The sequence below is a fragment of the Oncorhynchus clarkii genome, chromosome 4 (genome assembly GCF_045791955.1).
Source record: "Oncorhynchus clarkii lewisi isolate Uvic-CL-2024 chromosome 4, UVic_Ocla_1.0, whole genome shotgun sequence".
NCBI lineage: Eukaryota > Metazoa > Chordata > Actinopteri > Salmoniformes > Salmonidae > Oncorhynchus > Oncorhynchus clarkii.
Genome location: NC_092150.1, coordinates 10,951,966 through 10,970,531, shown reverse-complemented (window position 1 = coordinate 10,970,531; position 18,566 = coordinate 10,951,966). Strand labels below are relative to the sequence as shown.

General features: G+C 44.0%; 1 protein-coding gene across 2 annotated transcripts in view; it reads left to right on the top strand.

Annotated features, from left to right (window-relative positions):
• The window catches only part of LOC139406412 (phosphatidylinositol 4-phosphate 3-kinase C2 domain-containing subunit alpha-like), a 71,573-nt gene that overhangs the window by 32,957 nt on the left and 20,050 nt on the right, over positions 1-18,566 (top strand). For both annotated transcript variants that reach the window (XR_011633984.1, XM_071148965.1), the window contains exons 7-15: positions 371-450; positions 570-633; positions 873-1,019; positions 2,743-2,776; positions 2,963-3,221; positions 11,050-11,172; positions 11,938-12,105; positions 13,675-13,783; positions 14,899-15,041. Coding sequence is in view for 1 of the 2 variants with exons in the window: in XM_071148965.1 (XP_071005066.1) it covers positions 371-450; positions 570-633; positions 873-1,019; positions 2,743-2,776; positions 2,963-3,221; positions 11,050-11,172; positions 11,938-12,105; positions 13,675-13,783; positions 14,899-15,041 (1,127 nt within the window). In the remaining variant the exon portion in view is untranslated. The remainder of the gene's footprint in view (positions 1-370; positions 451-569; positions 634-872; positions 1,020-2,742; positions 2,777-2,962; positions 3,222-11,049; positions 11,173-11,937; positions 12,106-13,674; positions 13,784-14,898; positions 15,042-18,566) is intronic.

The window sequence follows — 18,566 nt, the reverse complement described above, 5'->3', positions numbered from 1 at the left end:
ATTTTGTCTTGTCGAAAATGCAGCTGTGTTGATTTAAATATGAAACTTCGCGGCCACCAGTGTATGACACGTGACTACAGTTTGTGTTGAATTGTGGGTCATGTCAACCCCATAAGTGATCAGAGTTCTTCACTTGCTCCCTTGAGCTAAATCGAGGACCGAGGGTGGCTACGTTATTGAATTGGACCTTCATTTAAGATGGCAATCAAACTCCATCCGGTTACAATGGGGATTCCCCCAAGGGAAAGTGGCTAGCGCGAGGGCTGAGGGGGTAAAAATTATGTGTTTGGACTGCAGCCATTGAGGACCTAGTGAGACTGGAGTGAGATTACAGTGAGATCTCATTGTTTCATGCTTTGTGTGCATGCAGGCGGAAGATGACTCCTCTCCGGTGGACTTGGAGAGGCACCTGAGCCAAGTGGAGAGGCTGTTTAAGGAAAAGGTCACCAGGTAGGAACTTTCTTTCTGCTTCTTATCGCATCATCTTCACCATTGTCTGGATCCAAATAAGGCCATCTGGAATTCCCAATAACTATCTGTTGATTCTCCCCCCCCCCCCCGCCCCCCAGGCAAGGCCTGGCCGACTATCTGGAAGGCTATCACAATCAAGTCAACATCTGCCTGCAGAATGAGGTAATTTATGAAGTTAATTCACCTCTTTGATGCTGCATTGAAGGCCTTAAACATGTATGGTGGGGTTGCTATCAGGCGTTGAATGGGGGTTGTGCGTTGCGTGGGTAGTTCACACACAATTGCGAAAGGCCTATAGATTCCTGGAAGACGTGTTGTTTCAAGAGTCACTTGCATTGTTGAGTAACTCAATAGAGATTGCTCTCTCACACACTCTGAACAATGACTTTGTTCCACCACAGAGTACCCAGTATAAGACTGTGGATGGGGTGGTTCAGATGGTGAAGAACCTGTGCTGTGCCCTGGATGAGGTAGAGACCCAGGCCATCACGGAGGCAGTCAAGAAAGTCAAACGCTCAGTCAACCTCCCCAGGACACGCTCGCCAGAGGTACGTTCAACGATGCATAAACATCATATGAATATATTAATGTATGGGTTGTTCACGTCTCTACTACTGGGCACCGACTAACAAAACCTTTTGATGTAGCCATTCATTTCAACAACTATTTCACCTAGTAAAGTGCACAAAATGAGAAGTGAAGTGACAACAGTGAACCATCATATTTGTCTATTGAAGATCTAATAATGAAAGAGAAGGATTTCTGTTTTGAATTTGGTCAAGTTTAGAAGAGATCCCTATTAGTTCCTGCCATGGCAGCAGCTACTCTTCCTGGGGTTTATTATGGATCCCCATTAGCTGTTGCCATGGCAGCAGGAACTCTTCCTGAGGTTTATTAGGGATCCCTATTAGTTCCTGCCATGGCAACAGCTACTCTTCCTGGGGTTTATTAGGGATCCCTATTAGTTCCTGCCAAGGCAGCAGCTACTCTTCCTGGGGTTTATTAGGGATCCCTATTAGTTCCTGCCATGGCAGCAGCTACTCTTCCTGGGGTTTATTAGGGATCCCTATTAGTTCCTGCCAAGGCAGCAGCTACTCTTCTTGGGGTTTATTAGGGATCCCCATTAGTTCCTGCCCTGGCAGCAGCTACTCTTCCTGGGGTTTATTAGTGATCCCCATTAGCTGTTGCCATGGCAGCAGGAACGCTTCCTGGGGTTTATTAGGGATCCCTATTAGTTCCTGCCATGGCAGCAGCTACTCTTCCTGGGGTTTATTAGGGATCCCTATTAGTTCCTGCCAAGGCAGCAGCTACTCTTCTTGGGGTTTATTAGGGATCCCTATTAGTTCCTGCCATGGCAGCAGCTACTCTTCCTGGGGTTTATTAGGGATCCCTATTAGTTCCTGCCATGGCAGCAGCTACTCTTCTTGGGGTTTATTAGGAATCCCTATTAGTTCCTGCCATGGCAGCAGCTACTCTTCCTGGGGTTCATGAAGATAATATTATAATAATATTCATCATATAACATTATTACACCACTACATATCTACAATACAAAATGTATAATACCACCATACAACATTATGTGTAGAGTGCTAGCGTTTGTGTGCGTGTGCGTGTGTGTGTGTGTGCGTATGTGTGTGTGTGCGTATGCGTGTGTCTTCACAGACCCTGCTGTTCCATAAGGTGTATTTGTTTTATGTTTTTTTTATCTGATTGCATCAGTTACTTGTAGTACTGTGTGCCTCCCATAGAAAATGCCTAACCACTTGTATAATCTATTTGCATACACTTCAAGCAGACATGCATACCCCCACCAGACATGCCACTATGGGTTTCTTCAAAGTACCCAAACCAAAAACAGATTTAATGGGTCACAGTTATGTATAGAGCCATGTAATCGTGGAAGGCTCCGCCACCAGAGGAAAGAAAGTTTAGCTTTAAAAAATGTATAAAAAACGATATTGTCACAGCACCTCTCCTCTCTCTAGAGATCTGATTTAACTCTACTGTATATAAGAATATGTATATATGAAGTGTGTAAATAGTAATTATGTTCTGTTTACAATATATCACTGTTATTTATTTTGTCTCTAACAGTTCTGGACTTTGTCATGTGTTTATGTTTTATGGAACAAATAAAGTGTCTGCTGTATGTGCGGTTGCTAACGGGGATCCTAATAAAGTAAACTAACAGCTCTCTGAACTGAAGAGATAGGACAGGACTGGATTTCTATGCCCATCATTCATATCTGTTTTACGTTTCTGTCTCAGGTGGGCTCCAAATCCTTAGGTGGCTCGGCAAATGGTGAGTGCTACAACAACCAGTCACATTAAAAAAAAAAAAAACACATTTAAAAGTTTGACTCAGCAAGACTATGATCCGAATATCATCACACACAGTGGCGCAACTTCCTGCTTACAGAAATCAACAAAAAATAGTTCAAATCGTTTGAGTTAACATGACCCTCTCCATACCCTCTGACTCCTCCAGGTCACCTCAGCCCCGTAGAGGAGAGCATGTGCTTCCTGACGGATGCCGTCTATGACCTGGCAAAGCTCTACCTGCGCTCCTTCTGCCCCGCCTCCTCTTCCTCTAGCTCCTCCTCTGACTCCTCCTTATCCATCTCCCAGCATGCCGAGGGGGAGTCTCCTGTGGAGGGGCGTAGCTGTAAGGAGGCCTCGGGCACCACTGACCACCTGCAGTTCACCCTGTTCGCCATGCATGGCATCCCTGCCGCTTGGGTTAGCAGGTGAGTGTACCAGGCACCACCTATTGGCTTGACATGGTAGTGCAGCTAGCTAGCGGTTTACTAACACATTGTTTTGCTATTGGCTACTTTTTGGGGGATGGTTTGATAATAATAAATATAAACAGGAAAGATCTCCCCCACCTATGCCCCATACTCACCTAGCAGTCCAATAATTAACTAAATACAATAAGGCACTTTACAAAGTTTGGATGCTATGCTACACATCTGTCTTATTTATCCTCAAACATGTTTGGTAGCGAATGTCAGAGGTAGGACCAAGTCACTATTATTCTAGTCAGAAGCAAGTCACAAGGTCCGAGTCTCAAGTCGAGTCCCAAGTAGAACGGGTCAAGACTAGTGTCAAGTCCAAGTCGTGCATTCTAAAAGCAAGTAAAGTCTCAAGTCGAGTCCCAAGTAGAACGGGTCAAGACTAGTGTCAAGTCCAAGTCGTGCATTCTAAAAGCAAGTAAAGTCTCAAGTCAAGTAAAAAAAAATCTATCCATGCAACAACTTGTTTAATTACATATATTTGTCTGTTCATTGAGACTACCAGACAGCCCTTTTCATGATTTTGTCTACAACACATTTTGATGTAATTGTGAAATGGAGACCATGTAGCAGTCGTAAGGACATGACATCAGCAGGTTGACGTGCTCAGAGTGTAGATTTATTTACAGGTCTTGGTGATCCAATGGTGAAAGCACTATATCATATAAAATATACCAGTGCATTTACCAAATATACAGTGTATTCGGAAAGTATTCAGACCCCTTGACTTTTTCAACATTTTGCTACGCTACATCCTTATTCTTAAATTGATGAGGAAAAAAAAGTAATCAATCTATACACAATACCTCATAATGACAAAGAAAAAAAACAGGTTTTTAGACATTTTTGCAAATGTATTAAAAATAAAAAACGGAAATATTACATTTACATAAGTAGTCAGACCCTTTACTCAGTACTTTGTTGAAGCAGCTTTGGCAGCGATTACAGCCTCAAGTCATCTTGGGTGTGACGCTACAATCTTGGCACACCTATATTTGGGGAGTTTCTCCCATTCTTCTCTACCGATCCTGTCAAATCAAATATGTCAGGTTAGATGAGGAGTGTCGCTGCTATTTTCCAAGTCTCTTCAGAAATGTTAGATCGGGTTCAGGTCCGGGCTCTGGCTGTGCCACTCAAGGACATTCAGAGACTTGTCCCAAAGCCAGTCCTGGCTGTGTGTTTAGGGTCGTTGTCATGTTGGAAGGTGAGCCTTTGCACCAGTTTGACGTCCTGAGCTCTCTGGAGCAGGTTTTCATCAAGGATCTCTCTGTACTTTGCTCTGTTCATCTTTCCCTTGATCAGGACTAGTCTCCCAGTCCCTGAAAAACACCCCCACAGCATGATTCTGCCACCACCATGCTTCTCCGTAGGTTTGGTGCCAGGTTTCCTCCAGATGTGACTCTTGACATTCAGGCCAAAGAGTTCGATCTTGGTTTCATCAGATTAGAGAATCTTGTTTCTCATGGTCTGAGTCCTTCAAGTGCCTTTTGGTCAACTCCAAGCTGGCTGTTATGTGCCTTTTACTGAGGAGTGGCTTCCGTCTGGCCACTCTACCAGAAAGGCCTGATTGGTGGAGTGCTGCGGAGATTGTTTGTACTTCTGGAAGGTTCTCCCATCTCCACAGAGGAACTCTGGAGCTATGTCAGACTGACCATTGGGTTCTTGGTCACCTCCCTGACCAAGGCATTTCTTCTCTGATTGATCTGTTTGGCCGGGGGGCGAGCTCTGGGAAGAGTCTCTTGGAGGTTCCATTTGGGGGTCCCATTTAAGAATGATGGAGACTACTGTGTTTTTGGGGCCCTTCAATGCTGCAGACATTTTTTGGTACCCTTCCCCAGATCTGTGCTTCGATACACTCCTATCTCTGACCATTCCTTCAACCTCATGGCTTGGTTTTTGCTCTGACATCCACTCTCAACTGTGGGACCTTATATAGACAGGTGAGTGCCTTTCCAAATCATGTCCAATCAATTGAATTTACCACAGGTGGACTCCAAGCAAGTTGTAAAAACATCTCAAGAATGATCAATGGAAACAGGATGCATCTGAGCTCCAGTTCGAGTCTCATAGCAAAGGGTCTGAATACTTATGTAAATAAGCTATTTCTGTTTTTTATTTTGTATAAATTTGCAAATATTTCTAACAACCAGTTTTAGCTTTGCCATTATGGGTTATTGTGCTTAGATTTGATTTAAAAAAAAAAAAATGTTTTAATCAATTTTAGAATAAGGCTGTAACGTAACAAAATATGGAAAAAGTCAAGGGGTCTGAATACTTTCTCAAGGCCCTGTACACAGGCAATAGCCCAAAAGAAAGCCTCTGTATCAGACTTAAAGACATGCTCCGGTACTTTGTGACTACTGGCTAAAATGTAAACAAATGTACCTGAGAATCCTTTTAAGCTGTCCTATCTGAATGGACACCGGTAGAGTGGAAGGCTGTACAGCCTCCCCTTGAGAAACCAAATGGAATCTGTCTAACAGGCGGTCTAAAAGGTAGGCCTCCACAACATAAGCACTTGGCCTCCAGGACCATACGATTACCACCAATCAACGGCTTCTACAATGTGAAACTTTATTTCCACATACATTTGTCTTAATCAGACTTAATTATTATTAATGAGATTTCAACGCATGCATACATGGAACAATTTGATCTTATTCAACGTTCTGACTCCAAAGCCTGGAGCTCAGGCCACGTAGCCAATTTCTATGTGCACTGAGGCACGCACGTTCCTATTATACACAATCAGAATGACCGAGACACAGACACACGGAACTCTGACGTAACCCGGGAAATTTTGAACAAAGGAAACCATACAATGAATACAAATAAATACACAGAACTTCTACCTCGTGAGTTTTGTTAACGTGCATGTGCACAATAAACATCGCGCCACTCAGAGGGTAAGAAATGGTTGGCTAAATGAAAATGTATCGGAAGCCTATCAAACATGAAACAAATGTCTACGTGTTGCAATGAAAGGTTCGGGGATGGAATGATGAAATGCTAGCATTTATTGTAGTATTAGATGGAATAGAGATTTACCACATAGGGCCTATTCATTTAAACATGTGAAAACAACAGCAAGCATTTCAACAAGAGAAACTCCACTGATGGGAGTTTGGAGAGGGCAAGTGAAGAGCCACGCCTAAGGTGCGTCCTCACCACAGTAATAATTCATTTTAAACAAATTCCAAATGCAAAATTCATAACTAAATTAAACATGTCAAGCAATTGTTACATACCAGTAGGCCTATGCTAGTAATTGTTACATACCAGTAGGCCTATGCTAGTAATTGTTACATACCAGTAGGCATATGCTAGTAATTGTTACATATCAGTAGGCCTATGCTAGTAATTGTTACATACCAGTAGGCCTATGCTAGTAATTGTTACATACCAGTAGGCCTATGCTAGTAATTGTTACAGTGCCTTGCGAAAGTATTCGGCCCCCTTGAACTTTGCGACCTTTTGCCACATTTCAGGCTTCAAACATAAAGATATAAAACTGTATTTTTTGTGAAGAATCAACAACAAGTGGGACACAATCGTGAAGTGGAACGACATTTATTGGATATTTCAAACTTTTTTAACAAATCAAAAACTGAAAAATTGGGCGTGCAAAATTATTCAGCCCCCTTAAGTTAATACTTTGTAGCGCCACCTTTTGCTGCGATTACAGCTGTAAGTCGCTTGGGGTATGTCTCTATCAGTTTTGCACATCGAGAGACTGAAATTTTTTCCCATTCCTCCTTGCAAAACAGCTCGAGCTCAGTGAGGTTGGATGGAGAGCATTTGTGAACAGCAGTTTTCAGTTCTTTCCACAGATTCTCGATTGGATTCAGGTCTGGACTTTGACTTGGCCATTCTAACACCTGGATATGTTTATTTTTGAACCATTCCATTGTAGATTTTGCTTTATGTTTTGGATCATTGTCTTGTTGGAAGACAAATCTCCGTCCCAGTCTCAGGACTTTTGCAGACTCCATCAGGTTTTCTTCCAGAATGGTCCTGTATTTGGCTCCATCCATCTTCCCATCAATTTTAACCATCTTCCCTGTCCCTGCTGAAGAAAAGCAGGCCCAAACCATGATGCTGCCACCACCATGTTTGACAGTGGGGATGGTGTGTTCAGCTGTGTTGCTTTTACGCCAAACATAACGTTTTGCATTGTTGACAAAAAGTTCAATTTTGGTTTCATCTGACCAGAGCACCTTCTTCCACATGTTTAGTGTGTCTCCCAGGTGGCTTGTGGCAAACTTTAAATTACACTTTTTATGGATATCTTTAAGAAATGGCTTTCTTCTTGCCACTCTTCCATAAAGGCCATTTGTGCAATATACGACTGATTGTTGTCCTATGGACAGAGTCTCCCACCTCAGCTGTAGATCTCTGCAGTTCATCCAGAGTGATCATGGGCCTCTTGGCTGCATCTCTGATCAGTCTTCTCCTTGTATGAGCTGAAAGTTTAGAGGGACGGCCAGGTCTTGGTAGATTTGCAGTGGTCTGATACTCCTTCCATTTCAATATTATCGCTTGCACAGTGCTCCTTGGGATGTTTAAAGCTTGGGAAATATTTTTGTATCCAAATCCGGCTTTAAACTTCTTCACAACAGTATCTCGGACCTGCCTGGTGTGTTCCTTGTTCTTCATGATGCTCTCTGCGCTTTTGACGGACCTCTGAGACTATCACAGTGCAGGTGCATTTATACGGAGACTTGATTACACACAGGTGGATTGTATTTATCATCATTAGTCATTTAGGTCAACATTGGATCATTCAGAGATCCTCACTGAACTTCTGGAGAGAGTTTGCTGCACTGAAAGTAAAGGGGCTGAATAATTTTGCACGCCCAATTTTTCCGTTTTTGATTTGTTAAAAAAGTTTGAAATATCCAATAAATGTCGTTCCACTTCATGATTGTGTCCCACTTGTTGTTGATTCTTCACAAAAAAATACAGTTTTATATCTTTATGTTTGAAGCCTGAAATGTGGCAAAAGGTCGCAAAGTTCAAGGGGGACGAATACTTTCGCAAGGCACTGTACATACCAGTAGGCCTATGCTAGTAATTGTTGCCCCATTATTGCTGATGAGCTTGCAAAGTATTCTTGATCACCAAACATTTTTTGGAGCTGCTTGTTTTCCATAATAAATCATCTTCTCTTCCTATAATTTGATGTTTGTGCTGCACCCTATAGCGGTACAGCAAATCAGCAATGTGTATGCTAGCTCACCACCCGGCCTGTTTGTCAGTTCGCTGGCACAATCAGAGTGCCGAGTGTGCGTTTCACTAGCCAAACTGTTGCAGGTTTTTTTGCAAGGGCGATGCTACGGTCTCTGGCTGTGTGTAGAGTAATCCCCGTAGACTCTGTGCCACAAAATGAGAGAGAACGCATTAGAAAACATGGCCAGATCATTTCTCAAGTCAAAGTTGAGTCTTGAGGCTCTGAGTCAAGTTTCATTATTTTATTTTCTGTTGAGTCTCAAGTCATGAAATTTGTGACTCGAGTCCACAACTCTGGTGAATGTTGCGTGAGGCTGGAATGTCTGCTAGGTGCTGTTGCTCGGTAATTGGACAGTGACTCTTCTGTTGTTGCAGATGTGCACAGTTGCACACCCAGGAACGTATGTTATGAACTGAGCCAAGAAAGAGAAACCCCCTGTAAAAAAATATATATTCTTTACTCCTGGTTACTTACCAGTCCCATCGTAATTGTCACTTTCTGTTTGCCCATTTCTGAATGGACCTGTCATTTGGTATAACTTTCACTTTTTGCATCACACCTTTATTGCCCTGGTCAAGTTCTTTTGAACATATTTTAGTTCAATATAAAATTTAAAAAAAGTGCCATCATTTGAAGTGGACTTAATTGCATTAAGGAAGACACTAGAAACGATAGTTTCCACCTCTAAGAAGGACTTGGCCCTAGAACTGATACCTTTGATCTCTTGCACCTCTTGTTTCTCTCCACATCTCATTTTCCACAACAGTATCCGTGGCTCTATTGTATCTATATCCATCTTTCTTCCTGGAACAGACGTGAGCCAACCTTTCCATTCAGTGAGCACAATCTTGCACGGCAGTGGAGACTTGGAGTGGCACATTTTGACTCTCACTCAAGGGTTGTGTTCATTATGGCACACAATGGAAAATGTTTTAAAACACTGGCAGTGACCATTTTGGTCACTGTTCTTCCGTTTGATGCCTAATGAACACAACCCAGGCTTGGTGGGAGGGAGGCAGGTCCAAAATGCCACTGGAAAATGTGTTCCGGACGCCTGTGCCTTTGTGTTTGGCCAACGAGGGTTAAAAAAAAGAGAGGCACTGGTAATCGCAGGCTATTTCCTTCTGCCCGTCATCCATAGGGCATCGTCCAAGAGCTAGCACTACATGACCAAAAGTATGTGGACACCTGTTTGTCATGCTGAACAGGAAAGGGCCTTCCCCAAACTGTTGTCACAATGTTGGAAGTACAAAATCATCTAGAATGTCATTGTATGCTTTAGCGTTAAGATTTCCCTTCACTGGAACTAAGGGGCCTGAACCATGAAACAGCCCCAGACCATTTTTCATCCTCCACCAAACTTTACAGTTGGCACTATACATTGGAGCAAGTAGCGTTCTCTTGGCATCCACCAAACCCAGATTCGTCCGTCAGGCTGCCAGATGGTGAAGCGTGATTCATCACTCCAGACAACGTGTTTTCACTGCTCCAGTGCCCAGTGGCGGCAAGCTTTACACCACTCTAGCCGATGCTTGGCATTGTGCATGATCTTAGACTTGTGTGCAGTTGCTCGACCATGGGAACCCATTTCATGACACTCTCTCGACGAACAGTTTTTGTGCTGACGTTGCTTCGAGGCAGTTTGGAACTCTGTAGTGACTGTTGCAACCGAGGACGGACTATTTATTTCGCACTTCAGCACTCGGCAGTCCCGTTCTGTGAGCTTGTGTTGCCTACCACTTCACGGCTGAGCCACTGTTGCTCCTAGATGTGTCCAATTCACAATAACAGCACTTACAGTTGACCGGGGCAGCTCTAGCAGGGCAGAAATTTGACGAACTGACTTGTTGGAAAGGTGCCGTCCTATGATGGTACCACATTTGAAAGTCACTGAGCTCTTCAGTAAGGCCATTCTGCTGCCAATGTTTGTCTATGGAGATTTCATGGCTGTGTGCTCAATTTTATTCACCTGTCCGCAACGGGTGTGAGTGAAGTAGTTTTGAAGGGGTGTCCACATACTTTTGTGTATACATATAGTGCATTTTTAGGAGGCATGGAAAACCTTTCTGAGCACCATATCAATGGAACTCTGAAAATTTTAATCCCGTAACACGACGAGAAATGAGGCCCGGAAATATTTAGCCTTGAACTAACAGTTACTCCAACGTTATGGCATGGCTGGAATCGTTCTGATCTGTTGTGGCTATCGTATTACACACAGACACACACACACACACACACCATCTGTAGGCACAGTGATGCATCATGTCACCAGCAACAGTGAACGCATGCACACCGTGCTGTGTTGAAGCACAAGACAGATGGCGTTGAGTAATAGGAAATCTTTTGGAATCCTAAATGGTTCACTGCCTGGTTTTCTCATTGGAGCTTATGGATTGTCAGGTCTTTCATAATGTCAAAAATGTCTTGCATCAAAAATGTGAACTGTGAAAATAAACAGAGCCAACTTAACACCATTTTTTTTTCTCTCTATAGAATGATGGATTTTAACTCCAGAATAATTAGTTCCTTCCTTTCTTTCTTTTGCAGCTATGAGAAGTACTACCTGATGTGTGCTCTGACACACAATGGCCGGAACCTGTTCAAGCCTATCCAGTCCAAGAAAGTCGGCACCTACAAGAGCTTCTTCTACCACATCAAATGGGACGAACTGTACGTCACTACTGCCCTCTACCCATAGAAATACAATACCGTTAGACAAGACATTATACATAACACAACCATATGAATTTTCATTGTATATTGTTCTGTTTTTATGTGTACATGATCACGAAGCAACTGAACAAACCAATAATAGCTGACCTAATCTATAATATTGTTGTATTGAATTTTGTGCCTATACCAATCTTGAGTTTCCCATTTAGGGTCAGATGTCAACTAGGGTCAAATTTCCTTAGCATCTGTTGCACAGGCCCAGTCACAAACACTACAAACATAGCAGGACAATAATACAAACTGATAAGACATGACAACATTTAAAGGATTGTTACCTTGTAATACATGTATCATTTAGTCAACCGCTGGATACAATTACCAGTAATAATTACAGATTCCACATAACAGACACTTTTTATCCAAAGAACCTTAAGGGTACAGTCAGTGAGTGGTGGTTGTGGTGTGTGGGTATAGAGTGGTGTGTGGGTATAGAGTGGTGAGAGTATGTGATCGTTGAACCCTCTTACCAACTCACACACACACTACCATTACATATCACAGACGATGCACATTCATACTTACGCTATTGTGTGTGTGAGAGGAACTATATGTAGTCAGACTGCGCAGAATCACTGATCTACAAAAATTACCTTACGTCCCACAAATAACTACTCATCATGTGATCAGGATAAGCGATGCTGCGCCTTGCTTTGCTCAAACTGATCTCTCTCTCTGTCTCTCTCTCTCTGTCTCTCTCTCTAGGATCAACTTCCCAATGGCGGTGGCCCTGCTTCCATTGGAGTCCATGCTGACTCTCTCTCTCTTCGGGGTCCTGAACCAGAACGCCAGCGGCTCCCCAGACTCCAACAAACAACGCAAAGGACCAGAGCTGCTGGGCAAAGTCTCCCTGCCCCTATTTGACTTTCGACGGTATTGCACAACCACATATACATTTTAGTAGTGTGGTTGTGTAATTTCTGTGTGTCTGTTGTGTTGTATGGCATAGTCTTGTGGTCTATTTCAAGAGTTAATTGTGTGTAATCGCTGTCTATTGGGGATTCAGAGTGTTGTGTGTGTGTGTGTGTGTGTTTGTGTGTAGGGGGGTGGCGTGTTTGTGTATAGGGGGGTGGCGTGTTTGTGTGTAGGGGGGTGACGTGTGTGTGTGTGTAGGGCGGCGTGTGTGTGTGTAGGGCGGCGTGTGTGTGTGTGTAGGGGGGCGGCGTGTGTGTGTGTAGGGGGGCGGCGTGTGTGTGTGTGTAGGGGGCGGCGTGTGTGTAGGGGGGCGGCGTGTGTGTGTGTGTAGGGGGGTGGCGTGTGTGTAGGGGGGGTGGCGTGTGTGTAGGGGGGGTGTGCGGGTGGCGTGTGTGTTGGGTGTGTGTGTGTAGGGTGGCGTGTGTGTAGGTTGGCGTGTGTAGAGTGGTGTGTGTGTTTTAGAGTGGTGGGTGGGGTGTGTGTGGGTATAGAGTGGTGGGTTGGGGGTGTGTGGGTATAGAGTGGTGGGTTGGGTGTGTGTAGAGGGGGGGGGGGGGGTGGGTATAGAGTGGTGGGTTTGGGTGTGTGTAGAGGGGGGGTGTGTGGGTATAGAGTGGTGGGTGGGTGGGGTGTGTGTGGGTATAGAGTGGTGGGTGGGTATAGAGTGGTGGGTGGGTGGGTATAGAGTGGTGGGTGGGTGAGTGGGTATAGAGTGGTGGGTGGGGTGTGTGGGTATAGAGTGGTGGGTGGGTATAGAGTGGTGGGTGGGTATAGAGTGGTGGGTGGGGTGGGTATAGAGTGGTGGGTGGGGTAGGTATAGAGTGGTGTGTGGGTATAGAGTGGTGAGAGTGGTGTGTGGGTATAGAGTGGTGGGTGGGGTGTGTGTAGAGGGGGGTGTGTGGGTAGAGAGTGGTGGGTGTGGTGGGTGGGTATAGAGTGGTGGGTGGGGTGTGTGTGTGTGTAGGGGGGTGGCGTGTGTGTGTGTAGGGGGGTGGCGTGTGTGTGTGTAGGGGGGTGGCGTGTGTGTAGGGGGGTGGCGTGTGTGTGTGTAGGGGGGTGGCGTGTGTGTGTAGGGGGGTGTAGGGTGGTGTGCGGGAGGCGTGTGTAGGGCGGCGTGTGTGTGTGTAGGTTGGCGTGTGTAGAGTGGTGTGTGTGTTTTAGAGTGGTGGGTGGGGTGTGTGTGGGTATAGAGTGGTGGGTTGGGGGTGTGTGGGTATAGAGTGGTGGGTTGGGTGTGTGTAGAGGGGGGGTGTGTGGGTATAGAGTGGTGGGTTTGGGTGTGTGTGGGTATAGAGTGGTGGGTGGGGTGTGTGTGGGTATAGAGTGGTGGGTGGGTATAGAGTGGTGGGTGGGGTGTGTGTAGAGAGGGGGGGGTGTAGAGGGGGGTGTGTGGGTATAGCGTGGTGGGTGGGTATAGAGTGGTGGGTGGGGTGGGTGGGTATAGAGTGGTGGGTGGGTATAGAGTGGTGGGTGGATATAGAGTGGTGTGTGTGACTATGTGTGTTAATACTTAGGTGTGTGTTTCAGGGTGCTGATGAGTGGGACCAAGCTGCTGTGTCTGTGGACGTCTCCTCAGCCTTCCTCTGCTGCAGCCGGGAGCCGGAGGAAGAACCTGGCTGAGAGGATCATACTGCAGGTGACCACACCACTCTACACACACACCACTCTACACACACACACACCACACACACACACACACACACACCACTCTACACACACCACTCTACACACACCACTCTACACACACACCACTCTACACACACCACTCTACACACACCACTCTACACACACACCACTCTACACACACACCACTGTACACACACACTCACACCACTCTACACACACACACTACTTGCCTAGTAAAATAAATAAAATACACAAACACCACACACACACGGGAATACCCATATAAATGTGAAATTTTACAACCAATATAATTGGGAATTACTGGAATGGCCTTTGACTTTAATGGTAATCTTCGGCAATATTGTAATGTACAGGCACTGTTTAAATGCACACTTCCTCAAAGCAATCAGTGATTCTGCCATTGGAAAGCAAGCACCTGTTCAGTCATGTTAGATCTGTTTTTACCTCAAGAAAATGGAAGATGCTTATTTGTTATTATATATTGGTTATTGTTAAGTATTTCAAACAGGACCAAGGTCTTGCTCACACACTCCCCTTACACAAACATATTTCCTCTTCTGTGGCGACCTAATAAGTGTGTGTCTACCTAGAGCTTACCGTATGCTTTCCAGTCCAAACAGTTTGAGCATATATTACGACAATATTTTGTGACGTTATTGTTAGTTTTGGTGTTCAGCAGTATTGAGTATGTTTTTTGTGGCACCCGAAGTTCTGCAGCTGATGTCTACGCCCCCACTCGTTGATTATTGGTCAAGAGTAGGGATTCTTCAATTAAGTGTTTGTTGTCCAATGACTGGTTTTCATGTACATTTTTTCACTTGAGGAACACGGTACTAAACATCTTAGCTAGATGCAAAAACTTACACATTTATGACAGATTTCTTGATTTGGCTTAGATTGATTCTACCTATGTTGTTGCTATGGCGTCTCAAAAAGGTGACAAACAGTAATATTACTGCTTTCTTCAATTTTTTCAACCAAATGTATTTTTAAGGGTGTATACAAGGCACAGACATTCGCTTCACCTAGTCAAATTCTGCTAGGAACAAACCAAACCTAGTATGCGGATGCCTTAACCATTCCATGACCTCTGACCCCCTTCAGGTGGACTTCCCCAGCCCAGCGGTGGATGTGCTGTACGTGGGACCCCAGGAGAGACCCAGCCCTGATCCAAACACCCTGGAGGAGCTTGACCCTGACCTGCGTCGCCAGGTGGACAAACTCTGCAGCCGAGCCTCCACCTTCGGGTACGTATGAGTTACTGGGGCACTTCAGTAAGGCCAACCGCCCCCCCCCCCCCCCCCTAACTTGAGATCTGCTTATGTAACAGGCTAGAACTTTACCGAAATCCTGATGCGATATCAATTAGAGAAACATTTGACTTACGGGCGTGTGTATCGCATAATGATTTTGTGTTGGTCTGTTCCGCTGTTGGACTGTTCAGCGGTTGCTTAGAGTTCTTATTTTTGGGATTGGCCTGTACAAGGTAACAGCTAAGTTTTAAAGACACTATTGTATTGTGTAGCTTTTTTCTTTGTTTTAGATGATTACATCATCACTATCTACGTTCTAATGAGATCCAGCCAAGGTTTTAAGGTATTCCCCAAAAATTGGGCACATGCAAATGTTCCTATGCTTAAGACTTAATACACAAAGATTACGTTATGTCCCAGCCGTAGGGCATTTGTTTATCAAGGGCAGGTTTAGTGAATTAGGTGCTAAACCAAAGTAAACACAGCCTACAACAGGACAAATTAAGGTGGCACTGACTGTGGTGACTACTGACACCAAATATACTCATGAATCAACGTCTTAGGCAAAGACCCTAGCTAGTTGGCAAGGCATTATGCAAGGGTGTTAGCATCTTAGATGGGTCTGATTTCATAAGCTGATACTAGCTGCCATGACAACTGTTACAATTATAGTAGTGTTATGTAGGGCATTATGATGGATGTTTCTTAACAGTTTGTCATCATAACTGTTGCGTCTGTTGTCATAAGCTGATACCTGCTGCCGTGACATATCTTTACTTTACCTGCTGCCGTGACATATCATTACTTTGCCTGCTGCCGTGACATATCTTTACTTTACCTGCTGCCGTGACATATCTTTACTTTACCTGCTGCCGTGACATATCTTTACTTTACCTGCTGCCGTGACATATCTTTACTTTACCTGCTGCCGTGACATATCTTTACTTTACCTGCTGCCGTGACATATCTTTACTTTACCTGCTGCCGTGACATATCTTTACTTTACCTGCTGCCGTGACATATCTTTACTTTACATGCTGCCGTGACATATCTTTACTTTACATGCTGCCGTGACATATCTTTACTTTACATGCTGCCGTGACATATCTTTACTTTACCTGCTGCCGTGACATATCTTTACTTTACCTGCTGCCGTGACATATCTTTACTTTACCTGCTGCCGTGACATATCTTTACTTTACCTGCTGCCGGGACATATCTTTACTGGCTTTATTTTCCACGTTTAAAATGGAATTAAGAAAAGGAGACAACAAATTCAGGACCGTTATATACATTATATATTAACCCCAGCTGTTTAGTAGAGATGTCACACCTTACTGGGTGGCTAGGGACATTAACCCCAGCTGTTTAGGAGAGATATCACACCTTACTGGGTGGCTAGGGACATTAACCCCAGCTGTTTAGGAGAGATATCACACCTGGCACAAATGATTGTCTAGTTGTGTTTTTCATGCAGGCTGGTGCCCTATACCTGCACCCAGAGAGTAGTTCCAAGTCCAGGTTTATAGCAACAAATGTCATATTATAACACTCTTATGTAGGATGTTATGATGGAAGTTTCAAGTCTTCATGCCCAAATGACTCGCCAGTCCTCCCAGACCATAGACCATAGATCTGTTCTCATTCCAGGGTGTCTGTTCCCCCAGACGTTTAATTGTGGGCATATAAATGCCCACTTAAACCCACTGCCAACCTCTGCCAGGCTGCCAGCCAGATCCATTAGCCTTTTTCAGCCTCCACAGAGAGTCATTTCTTCTGAGGCACTAATCCCTTTGACTTTCTCTGAGCGTTCTCTCATTTACTCCCATGTTAACCTTCTGTGGTTTGAACTTCTTCTTTTGCCATCTGTTTTGTTAGGGCGTATTTCGGAGTCATTAAGATTCTCTTAGAACAAGAGACTTCAGCTAGTGTGCACTTGTTCAGTTCCCTTCACTGATCTGAAAGGAAATGGCTGGTATGGTCTCTAGATGACCAAGTTACAAAGGACGTACTAACATGTGCAATAAAGGGTATATCATCAGAGGGTACGTTGCCAACTAGTAGATGGCTTTAGACTGGGTAAGGTTGAAGAATTTTGCCATTGGTAGCGATAATGTCGCACTGCTGTCCATCCTATTGCCAGATAGTGATGACCCTGTCAGCAGTGGTCTTTTTTGACCCCTCCTATGACTCACCTACTGCCATTGAGCAAGGCACTTAACTAGAGGTCGACCAACTATGATTTTTCAACGCCGATACCGATTAATCTGCCGTTTTCTTTTTTTTTTTTTTACATTTATTTTTAATAATGACAATTACAACACTGAATGAACACTTATTTTAACTTAATACATCAATAAAATCAATTTATCTTCAAATAAAATAAAACATGTTCAATTTGGTTTAAATAATGCAAAAACAAAGTGTTGGAGAGGAAAGTAAAAGTGCAATATGTGCCATGTAAAAAAGCTAACGTTTCAGTTCCTTGCTCAGAACATGAGAACTTCTGGTGGTTCCTTTTAACAGGAGTCTTCAATATTCCCAGGTAAGAAGTTTTAGGTTGTAGTTATTATAGGAATTATAGGACAATTTCTCTCTATACGATTTGTATTTCATATACCTTTGACTATTGGAAGTTCTTATAGGCACTTTGGTATTGCCAGTGTAACAGTATAGCTTCCGTCCCTCTCCTCGCCCCTACCTGGGGTCGAACCAGGAACACAACAACAGCCAGCCTCGAAGCAGCGTGACCCATCGCTCCATAAAAGCTGTGGTCCTTTCAGAGCAAGGGGTACAACCACTCCAAGTCTCAGAGCGAGTGACGTTTCAAATGCTATTAGCGCACTAGCTAGCCATTTCACATCGGTTACACCAGCCTAATCTCGGGAGTTGATAGGTTTGAAGTCATAAACAGCTCAATGCTTGAAGCACAGCGACAAGCTGCTGGCAAAACGCACTAAAGTGCTGTTTGAATGAATGCTTACAAGCCTGCTGGTGCCTACCATCGCTCAGTCAGACTGTTCTATCAAATCGTAGACTTAATTATAACATAATAACACAGAAATACAAGCCTTAGTTTCCGGATTCGACCATATTAATGACCTATCATCTCGAAAACAAGGCGTTTATTCTTTCAGTGAAATATGGAACCTTTCCATATTTTATCTAATGGGTGGCAAGTCTAAATATTCCTGTTACATTGCACAACCTTCAATGTTATGTCATAATTACGTAAACAATTCTGGCAAATTAGGCAGCCCAAACTATTGCATATACACTGACTGCGTGCAATGAACGCAAGAGAAGTGACACAATTTCACCTGGCTAATATTGCCTGCTGGTTGCATGTTTAAAAATATATACTTCTGTGTATTGATTTTAAGAAAGGCATTGATGTTTATGGTTAGGTACAGTCGTGCAACGATTGTGCTTTTTTCGCAAATGCGCTTTTGTTAAATCATCCCCCGTTTGTCGAAGTTGGCTGTCTTTGTTCGGAAGAAATAGTCTTCACAGAGTTCG